Raw genomic sequence first — 23,776 nt, 5'->3', positions numbered from 1 at the left:
TATATCCTAGGGAAGTAAAATCTCTCAGATGAATAGATATATGCAACCCATGTTCATTGTAGCACTGTTCACAATAGCAAAAAGATGGAAACAACCTAGGTGCCAATCAATGGATGAACGGATAAACAAATTATGGTATGCTCACACAATGGCATACTGCTCAGTGATAAAGAACAGCAATTAATTCTTGAAACATCATAACAGGGATGAATCTGGAAGGTATTATACTAAGTGAAATTAGTCAGTTGCAAAAGGACAAATATCGTATGAGACCACTATTACAAGAATTCAAGAAAAGGCTTAAACACAGAAGGAAATATTTTTTCATGGTTATGAGAGTGGGGAAGGAGGGAGAGGGGTGTTCACTAAGTAGGTAGTAGACAAGAATTTTCTTAGGTGACGGGAAGGACAACATACAGTACAGGGGAAGTTAGCACAACTGGGACTAAACCGAAAGTTAAGAAGTTTCTTGAATACAACCAAACACTTCAAGAGACAGTGTAGCAGGGGTGGGGTTCTGGGGATCATGGTTTCAGGAAACAGTTTTTCTCTATCCATGGATGTTTTCTGGGGAAGAATTTTCATCAGTTGAAATATTTTGATTCTTGATTTCTGTTTTCTTCATCTATTACTTTTTGTATAGGTATTGCCTGTAAATTTTCTGTTTATTTGCAATCACCTTGTTTTCTCTGGGTCAGCAATAATAGATGATTCTATTCAGGTAGGGGTGAGGGGATTCTATAGATTACTAAGCTATTAGTTCAAGAGTGCCCTCCTCTGTTGGTACATGATCTGACATTTCTTAAACCATTGCTTCATCTTTGAGAGACGGGATTAGTTGTGTTTTCTAACCTTGTGATCATCTTGTTTCTGTAACAACTTGTCTAAGTTGAGTTCCCCAGGAAACAGATTCTGAGATGGAGATTTGCATGCAAGAAATTTGTTGGGGAATGCTTTAAGGCTCAATACTTATTGAGAAAGTGAAGGAAGTAAGATTGGGCAGATGGCTGAGTTTAACTTCAATGTAGCTACAACAAAGATCTCAGCCAATTCCATTGGGAAGGAAGGAGCTAGTATTTTCCTTCAGTATCCATGCCTTAAAGTAGTTCCTATGGAGTGTTTATTGGCTGCAGGCTGCCCCAAGTAAAGGGTGTGAAATGGTTGAGGATGCTGTCTTCAGCCAAGGTCAATTCCTAGGCAGGAACTCAGATGAGAACTTTCAGGTACTAGTGCTCTCATACCTGGGGAATTAAGGTGGGATCTGGGCTCTGAACGACAGATCCACAACAGTCTACCTCTTAGACTGTTCAGAGCAAGTTGTTTCATATAATAAGTTTGGGAACAGCCCCTCCAGGATTCTGGCTCTTGTCTTTTCTTGGAGAATTTTAAATGATGAAGGTTAGTGGGACAGCCTATAGCTTCCACTACTACAGCTATGCTCAAAGCCAAAATTAATATTTATGCACCACTCTATCAGCCCTCAGATAGTGTTTCTGCCTGAGGTCTTGCACATAGGAAAAGATAACCCGTACCTGGATTAAGTGTCAATTCCAGGCAAGGTGAATTTCTGCTGTTTTAAAGATGGAAGGGATTTACAGTCACCAAGTTGTCGCCAAGTGACTAATTAATCTCTGTGAAGGGTGTTGCTGTATTAGGGGATCCTCATTGGTCTCTGTCACTGGCAAGTTTGCCATTGGGGAGTGACAATAGTTAGATAAACCTTGAAAAGCAGAAGCCCATTTTCACGTGCATAGCCTCCATTCCAGCCACCATAGCCTCTTTGTTCATATGCTCATTTTTCCAACACCTATGGGCTGGCAGAGGAACAAAGCTGGATGATTTCAACTGGCTGAGTTATTCTGTCTACTTGGTTGTTTGTGCCAGAACTTTCTGATGGACAGTAACATGTAATATAAATGTTTCCAAACTTCACATCTCTTGTGCGCTTCTTCCACAGATCTTTTAGTCCTTAATCTTTTAATCTTTCTCTCTACAGGCCACTGACCAACATCCAAGGAATTTTTATTAAAGCTATTTTTTCTTATCTGAAAATGCTTGCTTAAAGACAATGAGTTTAGATTGAGATGTTGTGTTACAGTTTTTCTCTGTCCATGGTTGTTTTCCTGGGAAGAATTTTCATCAGCTGAAGTATTTTGATTCTCAATTTCTGCTTTCTTCATCTATTAGTTTGGTATGGATGTTCCCTGTCTTAAATCCATATATTCTTACCTTGGATCATTTCTCTTTCTAAAAAATGGAAATAGATGATTAGTTCACTGCATAAAGTAAGAATTTCCCTTATTGATACCTTTCAAGACCACTCCTGGAGGGAGTTATCGTTCAACAGCAATACATTTTGGTTTGTACAATCATACCAAACTGATCATCCAAGAACCAATCCTGGCATTTTATATTCTCTGTCAGCTGGTCATAAGGGAACTTCCATGAGGCCAGAAGTGTGAGCTGAGGGAGAGATGTCAGTGCAACACTGGTGGAAGGCATGGGGTCTGGGCTACCTGCTTGTGCAGCTTACTGTGTCCTCTGGTCCTGCTCACACCTGATCCTGGGTCTACCACTTTCATCTTCTAATGAATTGTTTCTGTACCTACCTAACATTATACTTGGTTAGTCTGACCAATTCCAGTTCATTAAGGGGAACTCTGGTCTCATGGTTATTCAGTATCCCGAGGTTAGGAGCTCAGTCTGTACCAAGGTTCATAGCATACCAGGGAGTTATCTTTTAAATAATTTATAACTTTCTACTGTAGATATCAAGTCCTTTTTCCAAAACTGTAGGGTTCTAAGTTGTGATTCTCCTTTTGTGGCTTTCCTTAAACTTTCCACAAACTCTACATTTCTTCATACTTCAGGTATCTCAATAACATAGGTCTGCTGGGTCATGTGACCCAAATCTCAGGACTCCTTGCATCAGAACTTGAATGCACAGAAGAACCCTTTCCTCTTCTGAAATCAACTCAAAACTGGCATTCTTCTCCAATTTGGACAGATGTATCTGTATTTGATATCTTATTCTACTATGTCATTAGACATTAAGAAAAGTTAGGAAATAGTTTTATGGAAGACCTTGAATTACTGTATCAGAGTGCTAAACTAAGATTTCATTAATAGTAAGGTTTATATATTTTCACATTTTTAAATGACTATAACAATTATTACTCTTATTTTACTAATAGTATTAGTGAGAGAAAACAATGCTTTTTATCATTAACATACATGCTAAAATAAAAATTATTTTAAAACCATTTCTTTGATTTAATCTCATTCTTTTTTTCTTTCTGCTTTTATGTTTTATAATATACATAATATTTTAGTATGGTGGTACAATAGGTAAAATGAATATACTCCAAATGATTTTACTGATATGAATGGACAGCTAAAAAATTAGGGAATCCTTCCTGTAGTGAAGCCACTAACAGATGGATGGCAGTTGGCAACCCAAAAGTAGATGAGATTATCTCATATAAATCTAGAATAAAAACAAGGAGACCAAATATAGAATAGAGGGAAACACAAGCATCATGAACAACAAAGTCAGAAACATGGCCCAGCATAAAAGACTGAGATGGAACAATTAGGAAGATAGGAGAAATGAATGTTACCACAGAAGCTAGAGTTAAGAGACTTTCAATAGTATCAAACACTACAGCTTAGTCAGGAATATAATTAGGAAATATTCTTTATTGTTGGCATTTAGAGTTTGGGTTGTGACTTTAGTGAGAGAGAAGGTTCAGTGACATGGTGAGGGCAGAAAAATAAGTGGGAGGGGGCCAGACAGAACAATTTCCAACCAAACACCCCACTCCACCTAAAATTTCTTAGAAGCATCCCATTATGTCATGGACACTTAAACTTCAGCCACCTTCTTTTACTATCCATTCTCTGATTAATCCTTGCTCATTCAAGCTTCTAGGCCTTACTCATGTGGCTCCTTCAGGCTACTGACATGCTGTCTATCTAATAAAATTTCTACTTATCCTGCAAGGTTCATCTGAAATGACACTTCCATTGAGAAATCTTTCTTTCTTCCTTCTGGCCACTATCCAATCCTTAGTCATCTAATGTTTGCTATAACAGAAATACCACAAGTGGATGGCTTTAACAAGGAGGAAATTATTGTTTCACAGTCTAGTAGGCTACAAGTCTGAATTCAGGGTGCCAGCTCCAGGGGAAGGCTTTCTCTCTCTGTCGGCTCTGGAGGAAAGTCCTTGTCATCCATCTTCCTCTGGTCTCAGAGCTTCTCAGTGCAGGAACCTTGGGTCCAAAGGATGCGATCTGCTCCCAGCACTGGTTCTTGGTGGTATGAAGTCCCCCATGTCTTTCTGCTCGCTTTTCTCTTTTATACTTCAAAAAAGATTGGCTTAAGACACTATCGAATCTTGTACATCTCATCAATAAAACTGCAGCTAATCCATCGTAGTGATAGGATTTACAACACGTAGGGAAATCACATCAGATGACAAAATGGTAGGCAATCATACAATAATGGGAATCATGACCTAGTCAAGTTTACAGATATTTTGGGGGGACACAATTCAATCCATGACAACTTCCTTTGTTATATTCCTGCATAATAAGATTACACTTCTTTTATAATGCTTATTACATCTTGACTTGTACTATAGTTAGTAATGTGTCTTTCTCTCCTGCTAGGTTATGAGTTTATTGTCAGGAGCTACTTTTAATATCTATGAATGTCTCATCCCCACTCAGCTCACATCTTGTGCCTGCTTGAGACTATTGTCTTAACCAATGCCCTGTATATTATAAGCACTTTATAAAGATTGAAGAAAACTCAAATTTTAACAAGTAAATTTGTAGTGAGTCTCTAGGTCAGTTTTCCGTAAGGAACTTAAAAGTTTTATAACTGACCTCTGACTTAAGGATATTAAATCAAGACATACAATTAGAAGGATATATAAGTTGTATTTATTTAATTGTCAGAAATGTTATGAAGGCAAGTAAGTATTACATAGGTCAGGAAGAGGGAAACTCAGTTTGATTTAAAGGACCTGAGAAAGTCTTCATGGAGGAGATTATATTGAACTCAAGGATGAGAAGGATTGGAGTGGAAAGAGGGAGAAGAAGGTGTTTTAGGAGAGGAAATATTATGAGCAAGTTCATGGAGTCAAGGCTGAACTGAGTGCACAGAAGAACAGTGAAGTGATATGCATGACCAAGTGCCCAGAGCTCAGGGGAAGAAAGTAAGTGGAGAGGCAAGACACAGGCAGAGTATGGAGTATCGAAAATACCAAAACACAGAAAATACATTTGGTTTGAAAAATATTGAGGGGCCATTAAAAATTCTCGAGCATGGGAGTATCATTTTTTTTTTTTATTTATTCAACAAATACTTCTTGAGCACTCCAAAGTACCAGACACTATCTAGGTGTTGAGAATGCAGTAATGAACAAAGTGGGGAAAGTTCTTCCCCTCTTAAGTCTATATGCTAAAGGTAGTGGTAGAGTGAGGGCGACAGATTATACACGCACCAACAAATAAATATGTGATATGTTGAGGGGTGATTCCTGACAAAAAGAAAAACAAACAAAAGAACAACAGTATAGTGAAGATAAAGGGTAGCTAGGATGAATGGAAAAGATAGCAGAACAAGTTCAGTAAGTTGTTCTGGATTGTTATGGATTAATTTTGCCCCCCAAAGTATTCTTGTTGTTGTTGTTAGATGCCCTCGAGTCAGTGCCAACTCATAGCAACCTTACGTATGACAGAACATTGCCCTGTTCTGCATCATCCCCATCATCGTTGCTATGCTTGAGCCCATTGTTGCATCCACTGTGTCAATCCATGTTGTTGAGGGTCTTTCTCTTTTTCTCTGACATTCCACTTTACCAAGCATGATGTTCCTTCTTCAGGGACAGGTCCCTCCTGATAACATGTCCAAATTTTGTGAGACAAAGCCTTTGTCATCCTTGATTCTAAACAGCATTATGTTTTTACTTCTTCCAAGACAGATTTGTTTGTTCTTTTGGCAGTCCGTGATATATTCAATATTTTTTGCCAACACAATTCGAAGGCATCAATTATTCTTTGGTATTCCTTATTCATTGTCCAGGTTTCACACACACAAATGAGGCAATAGAAAACACCATGGCTTGTGTCAAGCGCAGCTGAGTCCTCAGAGTGACATCTTTGCTTTTTAACATTTTAAAGAGGTCTTTTGCAGCTTATTTGCCCGCTGCAATATGTCTTGATTTCTTCAATGTTGCTTGGATGGGTCTTGATTGTGGGTCCAGGTAAAATGAAATCCTTGGCAACTTCAATCTTTTCTCCATTTATTATGATGTAACTTATTGGTTCAGGTGTGAGGATTTTTTTTTCTTTATGCTGAGATGTAATCCATACTGAAGGTTGTAGTCTTTGATCTTCATCAGTAAGATCTTCAAGTCCTATTCACTTTCAGCAAGAAAGGTTGTATCATCTGCAAAACGCTGTTTGCTAATAAGTCTTCTTCCAATCCTGACGCAGTGTTCTTCTTCATATAGTCAAGTTTCTCGGATTATATGCTCAGCATAAAGATTGAATAAATATGGTGAAAGGATACAACCCTGGTGCATACCTTTCCTGACATTAAACCATGCAATATTCCTTGTTCTGTTCAAATGACTACCTCTTGTTCTATGTACAGGTTAATCATGAGAACAATTATATGTTCTGCAATTCCCATTCTTTGAAATATTTTCCGTAATTTGTTATGATCTACACAGTCTAATGCCTTTGCATAGTCAAAAAAACACAGGTAAACATCTTTCTGGTATTCTCTACTTTCGGCCGGAATCCTTCTAACATCAGCAATGATATCCCTGGTTCCATGTCCTCTTATGAACCCAGTTTGTATTTCTGGCACTTCCTTGTCCATGTACTGCTGCAGCTGCTTTGAATAATCTTCAGCAAAACTTTACTTGCTTGTGATATTAATGATATTGTTCGATAATTTCCGGTTGGATCACCTCTCTTTGGAAAGGCCTAAATATGGATCTCTTCCAATTGTTTGGCCAGGTAGCTGTTCTAAATTTCTTGGTATAGACAGGTGAGAACTTCCAGCACTGTATGCATTTGTTGAAACATCTCAATTGGCATTCTTTCAATTCCTGGAGCTTTATTTTTTGCCACTGTCTTCAGTGCAGCTTGGACTTCTTCCTTCAGATCCATCGGTCCTTGATCATATACTACCTCCTAAAATGATGGAATGTCAACCAGTTCTTTTTGGTAGAGTGACTCTGTATTCCTTTCATCTACTTTTGATGCTTCCTGAGTGGTTCAGGGTTTTGCCCATAAGATTCTTTACTATTGCAACTCAAAGCTTGAATTTTTTCTTGAGTTCTTTCAGCTTAAAAAATGCCGGGTGTGTTCTTCCCTTTTGGTTTTCTAACTCCAGGTCTTTGCATACCTCATTATAATACTTTACTTTGTCTTCTCAAGCTGCCCTTTGAAATCACCTCTTCAGCTCTTTGACTTCATTATTTCTTCCTTTTGCTTTGGCTGCTCGATTTTCAGGAGCAAGTATCATTGTCTCTTCTGATATCCATTTTGGTCTTTACTTTTTTTCCTGCCTTTTTAATGACCTTTTGCTTTCTTCATGTATGATGTTCCTGATGTCATTCCACAGTTCTTCTGGTCTTTGGTCATTAGTGTTAAATGCGTCACGTCTATTCTTGAGATGCCTGTAAATTCAGGTGGAATATATTCAAGGTGGTATTTTGACTCTCTTATTCTAATTTTCTTCGGCTTCAACTTGGACTTGCATATGAACAATTGATGGTCTGTTCTGTAGTTGGCTCCTGGTCTTGTTCTGACTGATGATATTGAGCTTCTCCATCTCTCTTTCCACAGATGTACTTGATTTGATTCCTATATATTCCATCCAGCCAGATCCATGTGTATAGTTGCCATATATGTTGTTGAATAAAGGTATTTGCAATGAAGAAGTCGTTGAACCTGTAAAATTCTATCATGTGGTCTCCAGTATCATTTCTAGCACCGAGGTCACATTCTCCAGCTACCAATCCTTCTTTGTTTCCAACTTTTGCATTCCAGTTACCAGCAATTATCAATGCATCCTGATTGCATGTTCTATCAATTTCAGATTGCCATCTCAAGTTTCAAAGGGCAGTCTAAAATATGTGTTGTAAATCCTAACCTCTATGCCTAGGGTTGCTATGAGTCAAAATTGACTTGATGGTAAAGAGTTTGGTTTGGTTTTTGGGTATGCCTGTGGTTATAATCCCATTTGAAAACAGGTTGTCTTTGCTATGTAAGTGAGGCAGGATGAGTGTTGGGTGTATCTTGAGTGAATTTCTTTTGGGATATAAATGAGATTAAACAAGCAAGTGAATGAAGCAGAGATGAGGGAAGAGAGATGCCAAGCCACATGAAGGCTCCCTGGAGCAGAAGCTAAAAGAGGCAAGGATCTTCCTCTGGAGCTGACAGAAAGAGAAAACTTCTTCTAGAACCAGCACCCTGCATTTAGACTTCTAGCCTCCTCAAAGATGAGAAAATAAATTTTTGTTTCTTAAAGTCACTGACTTGTGCTATTTCTGTTATAAAAATTTCTGTTATAGCAGCACAGAATTTGGTATCAGAAGAGAGGGGTGCTGGGCAAACAGATACCTAAAATGTGGAAGTGGTTTTAGAATTGGATAATAGCAGTGGCTGGAAGAGTTTTAAAGTGGATAATAGTAAAATCCTAGATGGCCTTGAAGAGGATATTGGCAGAATTATTGTTGTCAAAAGCAGTTCTGGTGAAGGCTCAGAAGAAAGTGAAAAGAGTTATAGAGAGAGTTTCTATCATCCTAGAGAATACATATGGTGCCAACAAAGGAGCACTGCTAGGAATATGTGCTTCTGGTGAGGCTTTAAAAGAAAATAATGAACATGTGGTTGGACGATGGAGGAAGGGCAATGCTTTTTATGCAGTGGCTAAGAACTTGTCTGAATTATGTTCAAACGTTTGGTGGAAGGTAGAACTTGTAAGTGATAAACTTGGATATCTGGTTAAGGAGATTTCTAAGCAAGATCTTAAAGAGGCCATGTGGTTTCTTCTTACCATTTATAGTAAAATGTGACAGCAAAGATATAGATTCAAAAATGAAACCAGAACTTCAAGATGTGGAAAATTCTGTTATATAAAGTATGGACATATGCCCTAAAATTCTCACCAAGGGCTGGGTGACTCAAGTGGGCCAAGGTCCCTTGAGTCTCAAAAGTTAGGGCCAGAGTCTCCTTGGTTTGAAAGTGTCAGATCTTCACTAGATCATTTCCAGAGTGTTTGGCTGCTGTGAAGGTGTGCCAGTGGGATGTAGCCACCACCCAAACCTGATGGGATGCCATGCCCAAGAGACAGAAGAACAAGGCCTGCTGGCATCAAGTGAGTGTGGTCAACACTCAGTTGGACTACGAGAATGGGGCTGAGCAGAGCCAAGGGAGCAGAGTTGCCATATCAATGGGCCCAGGAGGTAGGGCTGGAGCCTAGGGCTGAGAGGCCTTCACCCCAATTCAGAAAGTGTGGCCAACACCCAGAGTCTGGAGAGCAGGATGGTTGCTCAGAAGGTCTCAGAGAAGAGAGGATAATTTTCAAGCGTGAAAAGCTAATGTAAACTGCTCTGTTGGGTTTTGGACATGCTTGGTGCTTTTTATTCCTTCTTTTCCTCCAATTTCTCCAATTTGTAATGGGAGTGTCTACCTCGTGCCTGTTACACCATTGTACTTTGGAAACAGATCATTTGTAGTCTAGATTCTTCAGGTTCACAGATGAAAAGAAATTTTGCCCCAAGATGGAACGCTCCTGAAGTCTCAGCCATATTGGATTTAAATGCCTCCGAAAATGAGATTTTGGACTTAGAGATGATTTAAGACTTTTGGGATGATGAGATGGGCTGAATGCGTTTTACATGTGGCAAGGACATGAATGTTTAGGCTAAAAGGTGGAAGATTATGGATTGAATTGTCTCCCCCCACAAAATGTGTTGTAAATCTAATCTCTGTGCCTTAGGTTATAATCGCATTTGGGAAGGGTTTGTCTTTGTTATGTTAATGAGGTAGGATGAGCTTAGGGTGTATCTTTAGTCAAACTCTTTTGAGATATAAACGAGATTAAACTCAAAACGGAGAGAAGCAGAGATGGGGAAGACAGATGTCAAGCCACATGAAGGCCGCCCAGGAGCAGAATCTAAAAAGGCAAGAAACTTCCTCCAGAACTGACAGAAAGAGAAAGCCTTCCCCAGAACCAAAATCCTGAATCTGGACTTCCAGCCTCCTAAACTGTGAGAAAAGAAATTTCTGTTTGTTAAAGCTATCCATTCATGGTATTTTTGATATACCAGCACTAGATAATTAAGACAATAGTAATAGAGCTTTTCCAGTGAGGGCTTGAAGGACATGGGGACAGATTCACTTCACAGAGTGAAGAAGTCAGTGAACTTGGCTGAACTCACCACACCTTTTCATCTTTTCTTCACCAAATCCTAATTATTTTTCATAAACTACATTAAACCTACTTCCTCCACCCAAAACCCAACGAGTGGTTAAACAAATTTGAGACTCTTTTTCTGCCCATTTTACTTTTTTTTTTACTTAAAACAACAGAAGTTTATTCTTTCATAGTTCTGGAGGCTAGGAGTCCCAAAGGTATTGGTAGTGTTGGTTTCTTCTGAAGAACTTGAGGGAAAAATTGTCCCATGCCTCTCTCCTAACTTCTGGTAACAGTTGACAATCCTTGGCATTCCTTAACTTGAAAACACATCACTCCAGTCTCTCCCTCCATCTTTACATGACCTCCTTCTCTGTGCCTTCTGCTCTTCATATAGGAGCACTCATCATTGGATTTAGGGCTCATCTGGTTAAGAGAGGAGGTGTAGGAATTCAGGCGTTCAGGTCTCACGTAGATGCTCCCTTACAGTGTGTTCTCTAGGTCTCCGACTTCTCTTCTAAACTTGAAGGCTGCTACACTGGACACTTAATCTTGAGCTTCAGGAGAAAAATAGTAGAACCAGATAATGTGGCGGTGTAAGGTGTGCCTAGTAGTAGCAGTAATTTCTCCATCTTTCTTCAGGTATTAAGCAGATGTGCTCTGGGTGCTGGGGTAGCTATAGCCAAGTCTGGATGTCATGATCTTCATTCACTATCTGAACTATTTGTGTCTAAAAGTACTTCCAGATCTGGTGTTTTGATCCAGGAAGTTGATTCCTAAGAATATCTTACACTACTTAATTTGGGTAAGAGACTTTTGTTGTGTGTGTGTATGTTTTAAGTGAAAGTTTACAATTCAGGTCAGTTTCTCATACAAAAACTTATACACACATTGTTATGTGACCGTAGTTGCTCTCCTTACAATGTGACAGCACTCTTCTACTCTCCACCCTGTATTTCCCATATCCATTAAACTGGTTCCTGTCCCCTTCTGCCTTCTCATCTCTTCTCTGGACAGAAGCTGCCCATTTAGTAAAAAAAATTTTTTTTTTTTATTTACTTGAGCCAAGAAGCACACACTTCACCAGTATCATTTTACGTCTTATAGTCCATTCTAATCTTTATCTGAAGAGTTGACTTTGGGAACAGTTTTAGTTCTGGGCTAACAGAGTCTGGGGGCCATGTCTTTGGGGTCCCTCCAGTCTCAGTCAGACCCTCATGTCTGGCTTTTTTACTAGAATTTGAGTTCTGCACCTCACTTATATCCCACTCCCTCAGGGACTCTCTGTGTCCCCTGTCAGAGTGGTCATTGGTGGTAGCTGAGTACCATCTAGTTCTTCTGGTCTCAGGCTGATAGAGTCTCTGCTTTACGTGGACTATTTTGTTTCTTGGGCTAATATTTTCTTTGTGTCTTTCGTGTTCTTCATTCTTCACTCCAGGTGGGTTGGAACCAATTGATGCATCTTAGATGGTCACTTGCTAGCTTTTAAGACCCCAGATGCTACTCACCAACATGGGATGCAGAACATTTTCTTAATAAACTTTGTTATGCCAATTGACCTGGATGTCCCCTGAAACTGTGTTCCCCAGACCCTTGCTGCTGGCACTCTGTCCCTCAAAGTGTTTGGTTGTATTCAGGAAACTTCTTAGTTTTTTGTTTAGTCCAGCTGCCCTGGCTTTCCTTGTATTGTGTGTTGTCCTTCCCTTCACCTAAAATAATTCTTGTCTATATCTAATTAGTGAATATGGGCTCTCCTCTCCCTCCCCACCCTCCTAACCATCAAAGAAATGTTTTCTTCTGTGTTTAAACCTTTTCTTGAGTTCTTATAATAGTGGTCTCATACAATATTTGTCCTTTTGCCACTGACTAATTTCATTCAGCATAATGCCTTCCAGATTCATCCATGTTATGTTTCGAGGATTCATCCTTGTTCTTTATCATTGCATAGTATCCCAATGTGTGAAAATACCGTAATTTGTTTATCCATTCATCTGTTAATGGGCACCTAGGTTGCTTCCATCTTTTTGTTATTGTGAGCAGTGCTGCAATAAACATAAAAAAAAAAAATGAACATGGGTGTGCATATATCCATTCATGTGAGGGCTCTTATTTCTCTAGGATATATTCCAAGGAGTGGGATTGCTGGATTGTATGGGAGTTCTATTTCTACCTTTTTAACGAAGCACCAAATAGATTTTCAAAGTGGTTGTGCCATTTTACACTCCCACCAGCAGTGTGTAAGTGTTCTTGTCTCTCCACAACCTCGTCATAATTTATTATTTTGTGTTTTTTGGATTAATGCTAGCCTTGTTGGGATGGGACTGTATCTCATTTTAGTTTTTAATTTGTATTTCTCTAATGGCTAATGATCATGAACATTCCCTCATATATCTATTAGCCGTCTGAAAGTCTTCTTTGGTGAAGTGCCTGTTCATATACTTTCCCCATTATTAATTGAGTTATTTGAGTTTTTGTTGTTGTTGAGATTTTGCAGTAACTCATAGGCTTTCAGGATTAGAAGTTGATTGTATTTGTCATAGCCAATTTTTTTTCCCAGTGTGTATGTTGTCTTTTTACTTTTTTTTATTTTTTACTTTTTTAGGTTGTCTTTTTAGTCTTTTGGTGAAGTGTTTGGATGAGCGTAAGTATTTGATTTTTAGGAGCTCCCAGTTATCTAGTTTCTCCTCTGATGTTTGTGCATTGTTAGTAATGTTTTGTATACTGTTTATGCCATGTATTAGGGCCCCTCCTGTTGTCCCTATTTTTACTTCCATAATCTTTACTGTTTTAGATTTTATATTTAGGTCTGTGATGCATTTTGATTTAGTTTTTGTGCATGGTGTGAGGTATGGGTCTTGTTTCATTTTTTTGCAGATGAATATACAGTTATGCCAGCACCACTTGTTAAATAGACTGTCTTTTCCCCCATTTAACAGACTTTGGGCCTTTGTCAAATATCAGCTACTCATAGGTGGGTGATTTTATTACTGGATTCTCAATTCTGTTCCATTGGTCTATGGATCTGTTGTTGTACCAGTACCAGGCTGTTTTGACTACCGTGGCAGTATAATAGGTTCTAAAATCAGGTAGAGTGAGGTCTTTCACTTTGTTCTTCAGTAATGCTTTACTTATCCAGGGCCTCTTCCCTTTCCATACGAAGTTTTTGATTTGTTTCTCCATCTCATTAAAAAATGCCATTGGAATTTGGATTGGGATTACATTGTATCCGTAGACTACTTTGGGTAGAATAGACATTTTAACGATGTTGAATCTTCCTCTCCATGAGCAAGGTATGTTTTTCCACTTACGTAGGTCTCTTGTTTTTTTGCAGTAGTGTCTTATAGTTTTCTTTGTGTAGGTTTTTACATCTCTGGTTAGATTTAATCCTAAGTATTTTTTCTTTGTGGGGACGATTGCAAATAGTGTTGATTTGGTGATTTCCTCTTTGACATTCTGTTTATTGGTGTAAAGGAATCCAAATGATTTTTGTATGTTTATCTTGTATCCCATTACTCTGCTGAACTCCAGTAGTTTTCTTGTGGATTCTTCAGGGTTTTCTGTGCACAAAATCATATCATCTGCAGTTGGAGATACTTTTACTTCTGCTTACCAATTGAGATGCTCTTTATTTCTTTACCTAGTCTAGGTGCTCTGGCTAGGACTTCCAGCACAATGGGGAATAAGAGTGGTGATAAAGGGCTTTTTTGTCTGGTTCCTTTTCTCAAGGGGAATGCTTTCAGACTTTCTCTACTTAGGATGATGTTGGCTGTTGGCTTTGTATAAATGCCCTTTATTATGTTGAGAAATTTCTCTTCTATTCCTATTTTGCTGAGAGTTTTTATCATGAGTGGGTTTGGACTTTGTCAAATGCCTTTTCTGCATCAATTGACAAGATCATGTGGTTCTTATCTTTTGATTTATTTATGCAACTTATTACATTGATTATTTTTCTACATACCTGGTATGTATCACACTAGGCCCTGATGAATTATTTTTATTTTTTTGATATGTCATTGAATTCTATTGGCTAGAATTTTGTTGAGGATTTTTTGTCTAATTTCATGAGGGATATTGGCTTATAATTTTCTTTTCTTGTAGTGTTTTATCTGCTTTTGGTATCAGGGTTATGCTGGCTTTATAGAATGAGTCTGAGAATATTTCATCCCTTTCTGTGCTCTGAAATACCTTAGCAAGAGTGGTGTTAACTCTTCTCTGGAAGTGGTAGAATTCTCCTGTGAAGCCAACAGAGCCAGAGTTTTTTGTGTTTGGGAGTTTTTTAATTACCTTTTCAATCTCTCTCTCTCTCTCTCTTTTTTTAAATAGGTTTATTTAGTTTCTCTACCTCTGTTTGTTTCTAGAAATTTGCCCATTTCCTCTATGTTTTCAAATTTGTTAGAGTACAATTTTTCATAGTTTCTATTATGATGCTTTTAATTACAGTTGGGTCTGTTGTGATATGGCCCATCTCATTTCTTATTTTTCCTTTGTGAGTTTGGCCTGTGTTTTATTAATCTTTTCGAAGAACCAGCTTTTGATCTTGTTAACTCTTTCAGTTGTTTATTTCATTTAATTCTGCTCTAATTTTTATTATTTGCTTTCTTCTGGTGCTCAAGGGCTTCTTAAACTGGTCTCTGTTTGTTCGAGTTGTAGGGTTAATGCTTTGGTTTTGGCCCTTCCTTCTTTTTGGATGTGTGCATTTATTGCTATAAATTGGCCTCTGACTATTGCTTTTGCTGTATCCCAAAGGTTCTGGTAGAATGTGTTTTCATTGCCATGTGATTCTGTGAATTTCTTTATTCCATCCTTAATTTCTTCTACAACCCAGTAGTTTTTGAGCAAGATGTTATTCAGTTTCCAGGTGTTTGATTTTTTTTCCTTATTTTTTCTGTTATTGATTTTTACTTTTATGACTTTATAGTCAAAAAAGGTGGTTTGTAACATTGTGATATTTTGGATTCTTTTTAAGAATTGCTTTACGGCCTAATATGTGGTCTATGCTAGAGACTGTTCCATGTGCATTATAAAAGAAAGTACACTTGACTGCGGTTGGGTGGAGTGTTCTGTATATGTCTGTGAGGTCAAGTTGGTTGACTGTGGCATTTACATCTTCTGTGTCTACATTGAGCTACTTTTTGGATGTTCTGTCCTACACCAAAAGTGGTGTGTTGAAGTCTACTATTATTGTGGAACTGTCTATCTCGTTTTCAATGCTGCTAGAGTTTGTTTTATGTATTTTGGAACCCTGTCTTTGGGTGCATAAGTATTTAACATGGCTATATCCTCTTGATGTATTGGTCCTTTAATCATTACATAATGTCCTTCCTTATATTTTGTGTTGGATTTTACTTTAAAGTTTATTTTGTCAGAAATTAATATTGCCACCCCTGCTCTTTTTTGATTGTTGTTTGCTTGATATATATTTTTTCCATCCATTGAGTTTTAGTTTGTTTCTGTTGTATGGACGCATCCTACTTTTTTGTCCATTCTGCCACAAATGAAAATTTCTTACTGTCATTTTGATGTATTTTTGTGTGTGTGTTGTTGACAGTTTCTTTGTTCCACTTAATTTTCTGTGCTTATTCATTTTTCCTTATGTATTTTCACCTTTTTCATTGTTGTTAATTTTGTATTTGCTGAGTCTTTTTCTTTTTTTATTTTGATGCATGGGATTGTTAGTTTCCTTTGTGGTTACCTTAATATTTACCCCTGTTTTTCTAAGTTTAAACCAGTCTTTTATTTCTTTATATCACCTTGACTTCCACTTCATATGAAAGATCTATGACTACATTTTTTAGTTCCTCTTTTTTGCTTTAATGTTGTCATCTTTTACATGATGTAGTCTCTGTTTCCCTATTTTCAGTGTTTAAGCTTTGATTTATTTTTGTGATTTCTCTATCTGGGTTGATATCTGGTTGCTCTGTCCTGTGTTCTAATCTTGGGTTGTTATCTAATGTTATTTATTTTCTAACTGGAGGACTTCCTTCATTATTTCTTGTAATGCTGGTTTGGTTTTTGCAAATTTCCTAAACTTCTGTTTATCTGGAAATGTCCTAATTAAACCAGCATGTTTGAGAGACAGTTTTGCTGGATATATAATTCTTGGCTGGCAATCCTTTTCCTTCAAGGCTTTATATATGTCATCCCATTACCTTCTTGCCTACATGGTTTCTGCTAAGTAGTCTGAGCTTAGTCTTAATGACTCTCCTTTGTAGGTGACTTTTTGTTTATCCTTAGCGACTCTTAAAATTCTCTCTTTATCTTTGGTTTTGGCAAGTTTGATTATAATTTCTTAGTGACTTTCTTTTGGGTTCTACCTTGTGTGGGGTTTGATGAGCATCTTGGATAGATATCTTCTCATCTTTCATGATATCAGTGAAGTTTTCTATCATCAAGTCTTCAAAATTCTCTCTGTATTTTCTGTTATCCCCTCTGTTCTGGTACTCCAATCACTCGTAGGCTATTCCTCTTGATAGAGTCCCATATAATTCTTAGGGTTTCTTCACTTTAAAAAAAAATTACCTTATCTGATTTTTCATCAAATAAATTGGTGTCAAGTGCTTTGTCTTCAATTTTACTAATTCTGACTTCCAGTTCCTCACTTCTGCTCCTCTGACTTTCTATTGAGTTGTCGAATTCTGAAATTCTGTAGTTAGTCTTTTGGATTTCTGTTTGCTGTCTCTATATGGATTCTTGCAGCCTGTTAAATTCGTTTTTATGCTGTTCTCTAATCTTCTTAAGTTCCTCTATTGCTTTATCTGTGTGCTCCTTGGCTTTATCTACATTTTGCCTGATCTCCTTCCTGATCTCTTGAAGAATTCCATATATTAATCTTTCATATTGTACCTCTGGTAATTCCAGGAAGTTGTCTTCATCCAGAAGATTTCCTGATTCTTTGTTTTGGGAGCTTACTGAAGCCATCACGGTCTGCCTGTTTATGTGATTTGATATTGATTGTTGTCTGTGAGCCATCAATAATTTATTGTATTTATTTATTTTATGCTTGCTTACTGTGTCCTAACTTCTTGTTTTGTTTTGTTTTGTTTTGATATGCCCAAATAAGCTGTTCATGTGAGGTAGTTGGATTATTGGCACCTTTGACACTCTAACATCCTGTCACCAGGTGGTTAGAGCTGTTATTAGGTTTTTGAGCCCAGGAGTCCATTTACTCTTTTCGTGTGGATTCAGCTCAGGTGTTCAAGTAGTTGGTTACCACATGTGTGGTGCAGGCTTTCACCTACAGTCCTGGAGGGGGAAGGGTTGATTGGTGTAGGCACAGGCATCTGGCTGCAGTACGGGGTCATACACTGAGCAAGGCAGGTGGCTGACAGCTGCCCCGAGTTTCTGTGAGGAAAGTGCATTGCTGTTCCCTAGAGTGTGTAGCTTTGCAGCTGGACTATCAGCACCCAATGCTGTTGGCTGTAAGGACTGGGAGGCACTGCTTATTCTTGAATCCCTGTCATGGATGGCTAGGTGGCATGGGTGGAACCACCAGTCCTCAGGCCCCTGATGTGGGTAGGTGAGGACCCTGCTTAATAGGCAGAGGGATTTCAAATGTCACAAACCTGTCTATCCATCATATAGCTGATACAGTTGAGATTAGACTTTAGGTATATATCCTGTTGTACTCTGCTAATTAGGGCCTGTGCTATTGTAATGGGCCCACACATGTCCATGCATGGGTGAAAAGCATTCAAACTCCATGGACCCCTTATGCCTGTGCCTGGAGAAAGGAGCTGTTTCTACCCTGAGTTCCTGGTTCAGGCAAGCTGGCAGATTACTTTTCCTGTTTGTTAATTTGTTTCCTCTCCAAGGCCAGGATAATGGCTCAGGGCACATGATGGGTCTGACTTCCAGCTCAGGGGATGCACATTTTACTTTTTATGCACAGAATGGTGAACAGGCTTTAAAAATTAGATCAGTTATATAACAGTCAGCAAGGTGATTATTACTGACTTTAGTGAGGGTCATTTGCTTTAAGCACAGTGTCTTACAGAGCATCTTTTATGCCTGGTAGTTTCTATGTTTTGGGGACTGACTATCCCCACAGAAATACACTGATGTCAATTCTAGAAAGTCCCTTTAGGATTAGATGGAAAACAAACTTTGCACTGTAATTATAGTCACTGATCTATTAGTAGTCTCCCAGATTTTAATTTTTTTATCCCAAATGTTTTAGAGACCAGGATTTATATTCAGAAATTTTATTTGTCCTTACACCCTAAGGGAAGTAAAAGCTATTCTCCTTCTCAGAGAAATGCAGGTAAGAGAAATGTCCTAATTTATTTTTACTTTTGATATTGACATCCATAAATACTTACCTCAAGATTTATTATCTCCATTGTTCTTAAATTTCAACTCATTAGTTATCTTTCTAGCTTTTCTCTAAATTGAAGACTGTCAGGAGTTAGGATGAGGCAAAATGCAGCAATTTATCCTGACCTTTTCTGATTATAAGGCAGAATTTCAAAATATACAGGTAAGTTGACAAAGTAATTCTATTAAATAATTCAAGTTAGTTGTTTTCAGGTGCCATCCAGTTAGTTCCAAGTCATGCAACCATATTTGCAACAGAAGAAAACACTGTCGAGTCCTGTGCCATCCTCACAGTCCTTGCTATATTTGAGCCCATTGTCGCAGCAATGTGAACTTAAAGTTATTTCTAATTTATCTGAATAATTAGATGGTTTATGTTTAATACTTTCAAACAAACAAGTAAAAAAAATTACCATTGTCTTCCTTTTGATGGTTAAGGAAAGATTAATTCCAGGATTATGGAAAAATGAATTTAATTTGACCATAGAATTTACATGATTAGCTTCTTCGATTGAGTTGTTCTATACTATCACTAGATGAGATAACTTTGTAAAGCGACACAAAATTTGTTCTCAAAAATCCTAAGCCTATTTAAAGGATTTTTAGAAAACTAAGGAGTCTTGGTGGTGCAGTGGTTAAAAGCTTGTCTGCTAACCAAAAGGTCAGCAGTTCAAATCAACCTGCCGCTCCTTGGAAACTCTATAGGGCAGTGCTACTCTGTCTTATAGGGTCACTATGAGTCATAATCAACTCGACAGCATTTTTTAAAAATGGATTAGAAAACTAAAGTGTAAAGGCATACATACATTAATTTATTACTTTATAAACTATTGTGATATAACTCAGAACATTTTATAATTTTCCAAGGAAACAGAAATGTAGTAGATAAGATTACACAACATGATTGATGTAATTAGTATCACTAAATTGTACACTTGAAAAACCTTGAATTGGCAAGTATTGTGTTACATGCATTTTTACAATTTTCAAAAAGTCAATTCAGTAATAGAAAGACCACTAAATAGTTTCAAATAATTTCCTTTGTAGGCTCCTCTCCAAACTTAATACTCTAAATTTGCCAAGGCCACAGATGTCACTTAGTATCATTGGTGGAATGCTGAAAACAAGTTCACTTGTCCCAGGTGATCAGGCTGGAGCTAAGATTTTAATCAATTCTGTCTTTTTTACCAGAGCATTTTACAGCTCCCTTCACAGAAGTATAGATGCTTACAATCTAATAAACAAATTCTGCAGACACGCATATAATGAAAGCAATGTAGAATAAACACGAGAAATTCTAGATTATGTTGGGTATGTAACATATGCCTAAGGACTCAGAAAATGGAGATCGGTGTGTTTTGGGTTTTTGGTTAAAACTTTTCTAACTTTTTTTTTTTTCTGAGTAGTTGTAAACTATGCCATAAGTAAAGGATTGAAGGATATAGATAGTTGTTGAAAGTTCCAAATATCTATATTGGGAATAATGGTTTGTAAGAAATAATAGCATGCAGAGTTAGTGCTTATGGAATGAGTGAATGTGGCCCTGGGGGTGGAGAATGAAGGAGTTGAACAATGGATGGACATAGTGAGAAAGCTGGGAAGAGCTATCGGTAAGTGTGGGAAATAAGGATGAAAGTAGATCAGGTTGCAGAGAACCTTAAATGCCATTCTAAAGAATTTGAATTTATCTTAGAGACAGCAAACATTGAAGTCTTCTTGGCAGCAATGTTGCATTTGACAATATCATGAAGTAATGACCAATGAGCTCCAACAAAGATAAATAGAGAATGTGAGCTTCTAGCTGATAAATGGTAGAAGACTCTAAGGAACAAACTGGAAAGGATACATAATAATGGATGTTTATCAATACTCATAAGGTGGTCATAATTATTACAATATGATCACCTTATCTCAGAATATTAGAACAACAGTTGACTCTTAAGGCTAGAAATGGAAAGTATTCGTATAAAGAAGGAAAACATTAATATTTCATTTACAACTAGTCTCATAAAATTTGCTCCATCATAGCAGAATGGGTTAATAGAAATATAAAGATGATATACATCAACTGAAGTATTAAGGAAATCGATACATTTTTATTTACTTAGCTTTCCAAGTAAATTTCTTTAAATAGTCCCCTCCTTAATGCTTAGCGACCTCTGCACACTGCCAAAATTATAAATTTAACACATCTATAGGATGGTGTTTTTAAATATTCACTCCACTGGGATAGTATATGCAAAACAGAAAAAAGTTTGCTAGGTGGAAAAGATATATATATAGACAGGAAAATGGATTTTAAGTACAATTTAAGGATCGTCAATACAAAAACTGACATAGAAATATTTGAGAGTAGTAAATCTAGGGTACCCTGTTTTTGTCCATTATCTTTGTATAAATTCATTTACAAAAACTTTTTCACTAAAAACATTTCCCTGGAATTATCAAAATATTCTTGAGAATCTTGAGCTTCAGCACTTGAAGGTCTTATAGTATGACACTTTTGGGGAACTAAATTTCCCTAGAAGTTTGTGTGCCTGTATTTCAGAGACAGCCAGGGGAAGCTTGAGGGAGCTGTCCCAGAGAAATTCCAAGGGAAAATTAGATAAACTCCAAATTAGAATGTTATGCCTCCATATTTTCTATCTCAACAGAGAAAGTAGAGATGACCAAAGACAATCACTCCTTGACAACTGAATTTGTCCTCATAGGATTTACCAATCAGGCAGATCTGAAGATGCTTCTGTTTGTGGTGTTCTTTGCTATCTACCTGATCACCATGGTGGGGAATCTTGGTTTGGTGGCATTGATTTTCAAGAAGCACCGTCTCCACACACCCATGTACATCTTTCTGGGCAACCTGGCTCTGATGGATTCCTGCTGTTCCTGTGCCATCACCCCCAAGATGTTAGAGAACTTCTTTTCTGAGGACAGAATGATTTCCCTCTATGAATGCATGGCACAATTTTATTTTCTCTGCCTTGCTGAAACTGCGGACTGCTTTCTCCTGGCAGCAATGGCTTATGATCGTTATGTGGCAATATGTCATCCACTGCAGTACCACACCATGATGTCAAAGAAACTCTGCATTCAGATGACCATAGGGGCCTATATAGCTGGCAGCCTGCATCCCATGATTCACGTAGTGCTTCTATTAAGGTTAACCTTTTGTGTGTCTCATCAAATCAATCACTTTTTTTGTGATGTTCTTCCATTATACAGACTCTCCTGTGTTGACCCTTATATCAACGAACTGATGGTCCTTATTTTTTCAGGGTCAATTCAAATCTTTACTATTACCATAGTCCTAATCTCTTATCTTTGCATCCTTTTCACTATTTTCAAAATGAAATCCAAAGAGGGAAGAGGCAAAGCTTTATCTACTTGTGCATCTCACTTTCTCTCTGTCTCAATATTCTATGGTTCTCTTCTCTTCATGTACATTCGGCCAAGTTCAGTTAAAGAAGGTGACAAAGATATACCAGTTGCTATTTTTTATACTCTAGTAATTCCTTTATTAAACCCTTTTATCTACAGCCTAAGAAATAAGGATGTAATAAATATTATGAAAGCAATTATGAAGAAGAGAAAAACTCATAATATTCTGAAATGGATATCTCCTGTTACAAACTGATTTTAATTAGATAAACTGTTCTCCAAGTCGAGGATAGTGGGAAAATGGAAAATGGCCACTTCATAGATAAAATACTAAGTCACTTAATCAAGATGATTTTTAAGTGAAATAATGTATAAACAGTTAAATTCATGAAAGAGGGATTCTGCTAAAATGTATTTCAAAATCTAAACTAACAAGGTCTCTTAGGAGTGAATTAAATGATTACTTCTAAGGTCACAGATTGTGTCAGAGTGCAATTATCTACAATTTTCAACATATCTAACAAATCCTAGGAATAAAAGTCAGTATATAAAGGTAGCCTGCATTTAGCATTGTTGGCAAATTTACGGAATCTGTAAATACAGTCTTATGAACTCCCATGCGTTTCAAGTTCTCATATATTAATGATTTAAGCCATACCATCTATCAGAAGGTAACTCTGCATTTGAATTCTAGTCTCAACTTTCTTTGAGGTGTTCAAGAATTTATGTTTGAATATGAACTTATATGGAATATGTATTCTCAAATCAGGAACATCTTTATCTTTAGTGTGGGTCATTTTTCCTGTCAAGCTCTCTGAAATAAAGTGTTTGTATAATGGTAATTTATAAATCTTTAGTTGGAAATATTGCTATTTATGTGAAAGTTCTGTGGTTTTGAATGTTTTTGCATATTGTGATAAAAAAGAAGATAGTTGCCCATAATGCATGACTGTGGAATTCCTGACTACATCAATTTTTTTTTTTCAATTAATTCACGAGTGTTCTCCCAAGGTAGCATTACTTGTCTTGTTTGTTATTAGGAATATCACTAACCTGTACTAATTCCCCAGTAAATTGTTGGTATATTATGAGTTTTAACAGAAAGCTGGAGACAATTCTCAGCAAAATTGAGGCAGAATATTGTGAAAATCCTAAAGAGCTAAACAACAACAAAAAATATTTAGTGATCACTTAAATGTGCAAATGTGATAGAAAAAAAATGGCTTAATGAGAACCCACCCTGTGCTAAACACAAACTGTAACTTTCAGATATATTACCTTCCAATTATTTAGGCACTGTTTTTCGTGCTTTTCCAGAGTAGAAAGCTCAGACTCTGAAATCTTAAGTAGATTGCCCAAGTTCTTGCAAGCATCTGAATGAAGTTACGATTTGTATCAGTGATGCATTTTCCCCATACTGTTTTACAGCTTCTTTCACAGAAACTTAAGTCACAGGTAGTTGCCACATGCTTAAAATCTAGTAAAGAAAGTGGACATACACATATGGGGGGGGATCAATGTAGGTTATATACAAGGAATTTTAGGCTGTGTTAGGTATATAGCATGTGGTTGGGAACACAGAAAATGAAGATCGGTGTAGCCTGGGGTATTTAGTCAGTAAGTAGAATCAGAAAAAACGGA

The 23,776-nt window shown here is 37.3% G+C and overlaps 1 protein-coding gene across 1 annotated transcript; it reads left to right on the top strand.

Annotated features, from left to right (window-relative positions):
• The first annotated feature begins 21,422 nt into the window (after nt 1-21,422).
• LOC100666358 (olfactory receptor 5K3-like) lies at nt 21,423-22,625 on the top strand. The gene has a single exon (XM_003410197.3). It carries the CDS (start codon nt 21,423-21,425, stop codon nt 22,389-22,391), a length of 969 nt encoding a protein of 322 aa, XP_003410245.1. The 3' UTR covers nt 22,392-22,625.
• Nucleotides 22,626-23,776: the final 1,151 nt, after the last annotated feature.

The sequence above is a fragment of the Loxodonta africana genome, chromosome 20, assembly GCF_030014295.1.
Source record: "Loxodonta africana isolate mLoxAfr1 chromosome 20, mLoxAfr1.hap2, whole genome shotgun sequence".
Lineage (NCBI taxonomy): Eukaryota > Metazoa > Chordata > Mammalia > Proboscidea > Elephantidae > Loxodonta > Loxodonta africana.
Note: the sequence above shows the minus strand (reverse complement) of the source record. Positions and strands in the feature narration are given on the sequence as shown.

What these genes read in the sequence shown, in the direction of transcription:
- LOC100666358 (XM_003410197.3), top strand. Translation starts at nt 21,423, where the DNA reads ATGACCAAAGACAATCACTCCTTGACAACTGAATTTGTCCTCATAGGA.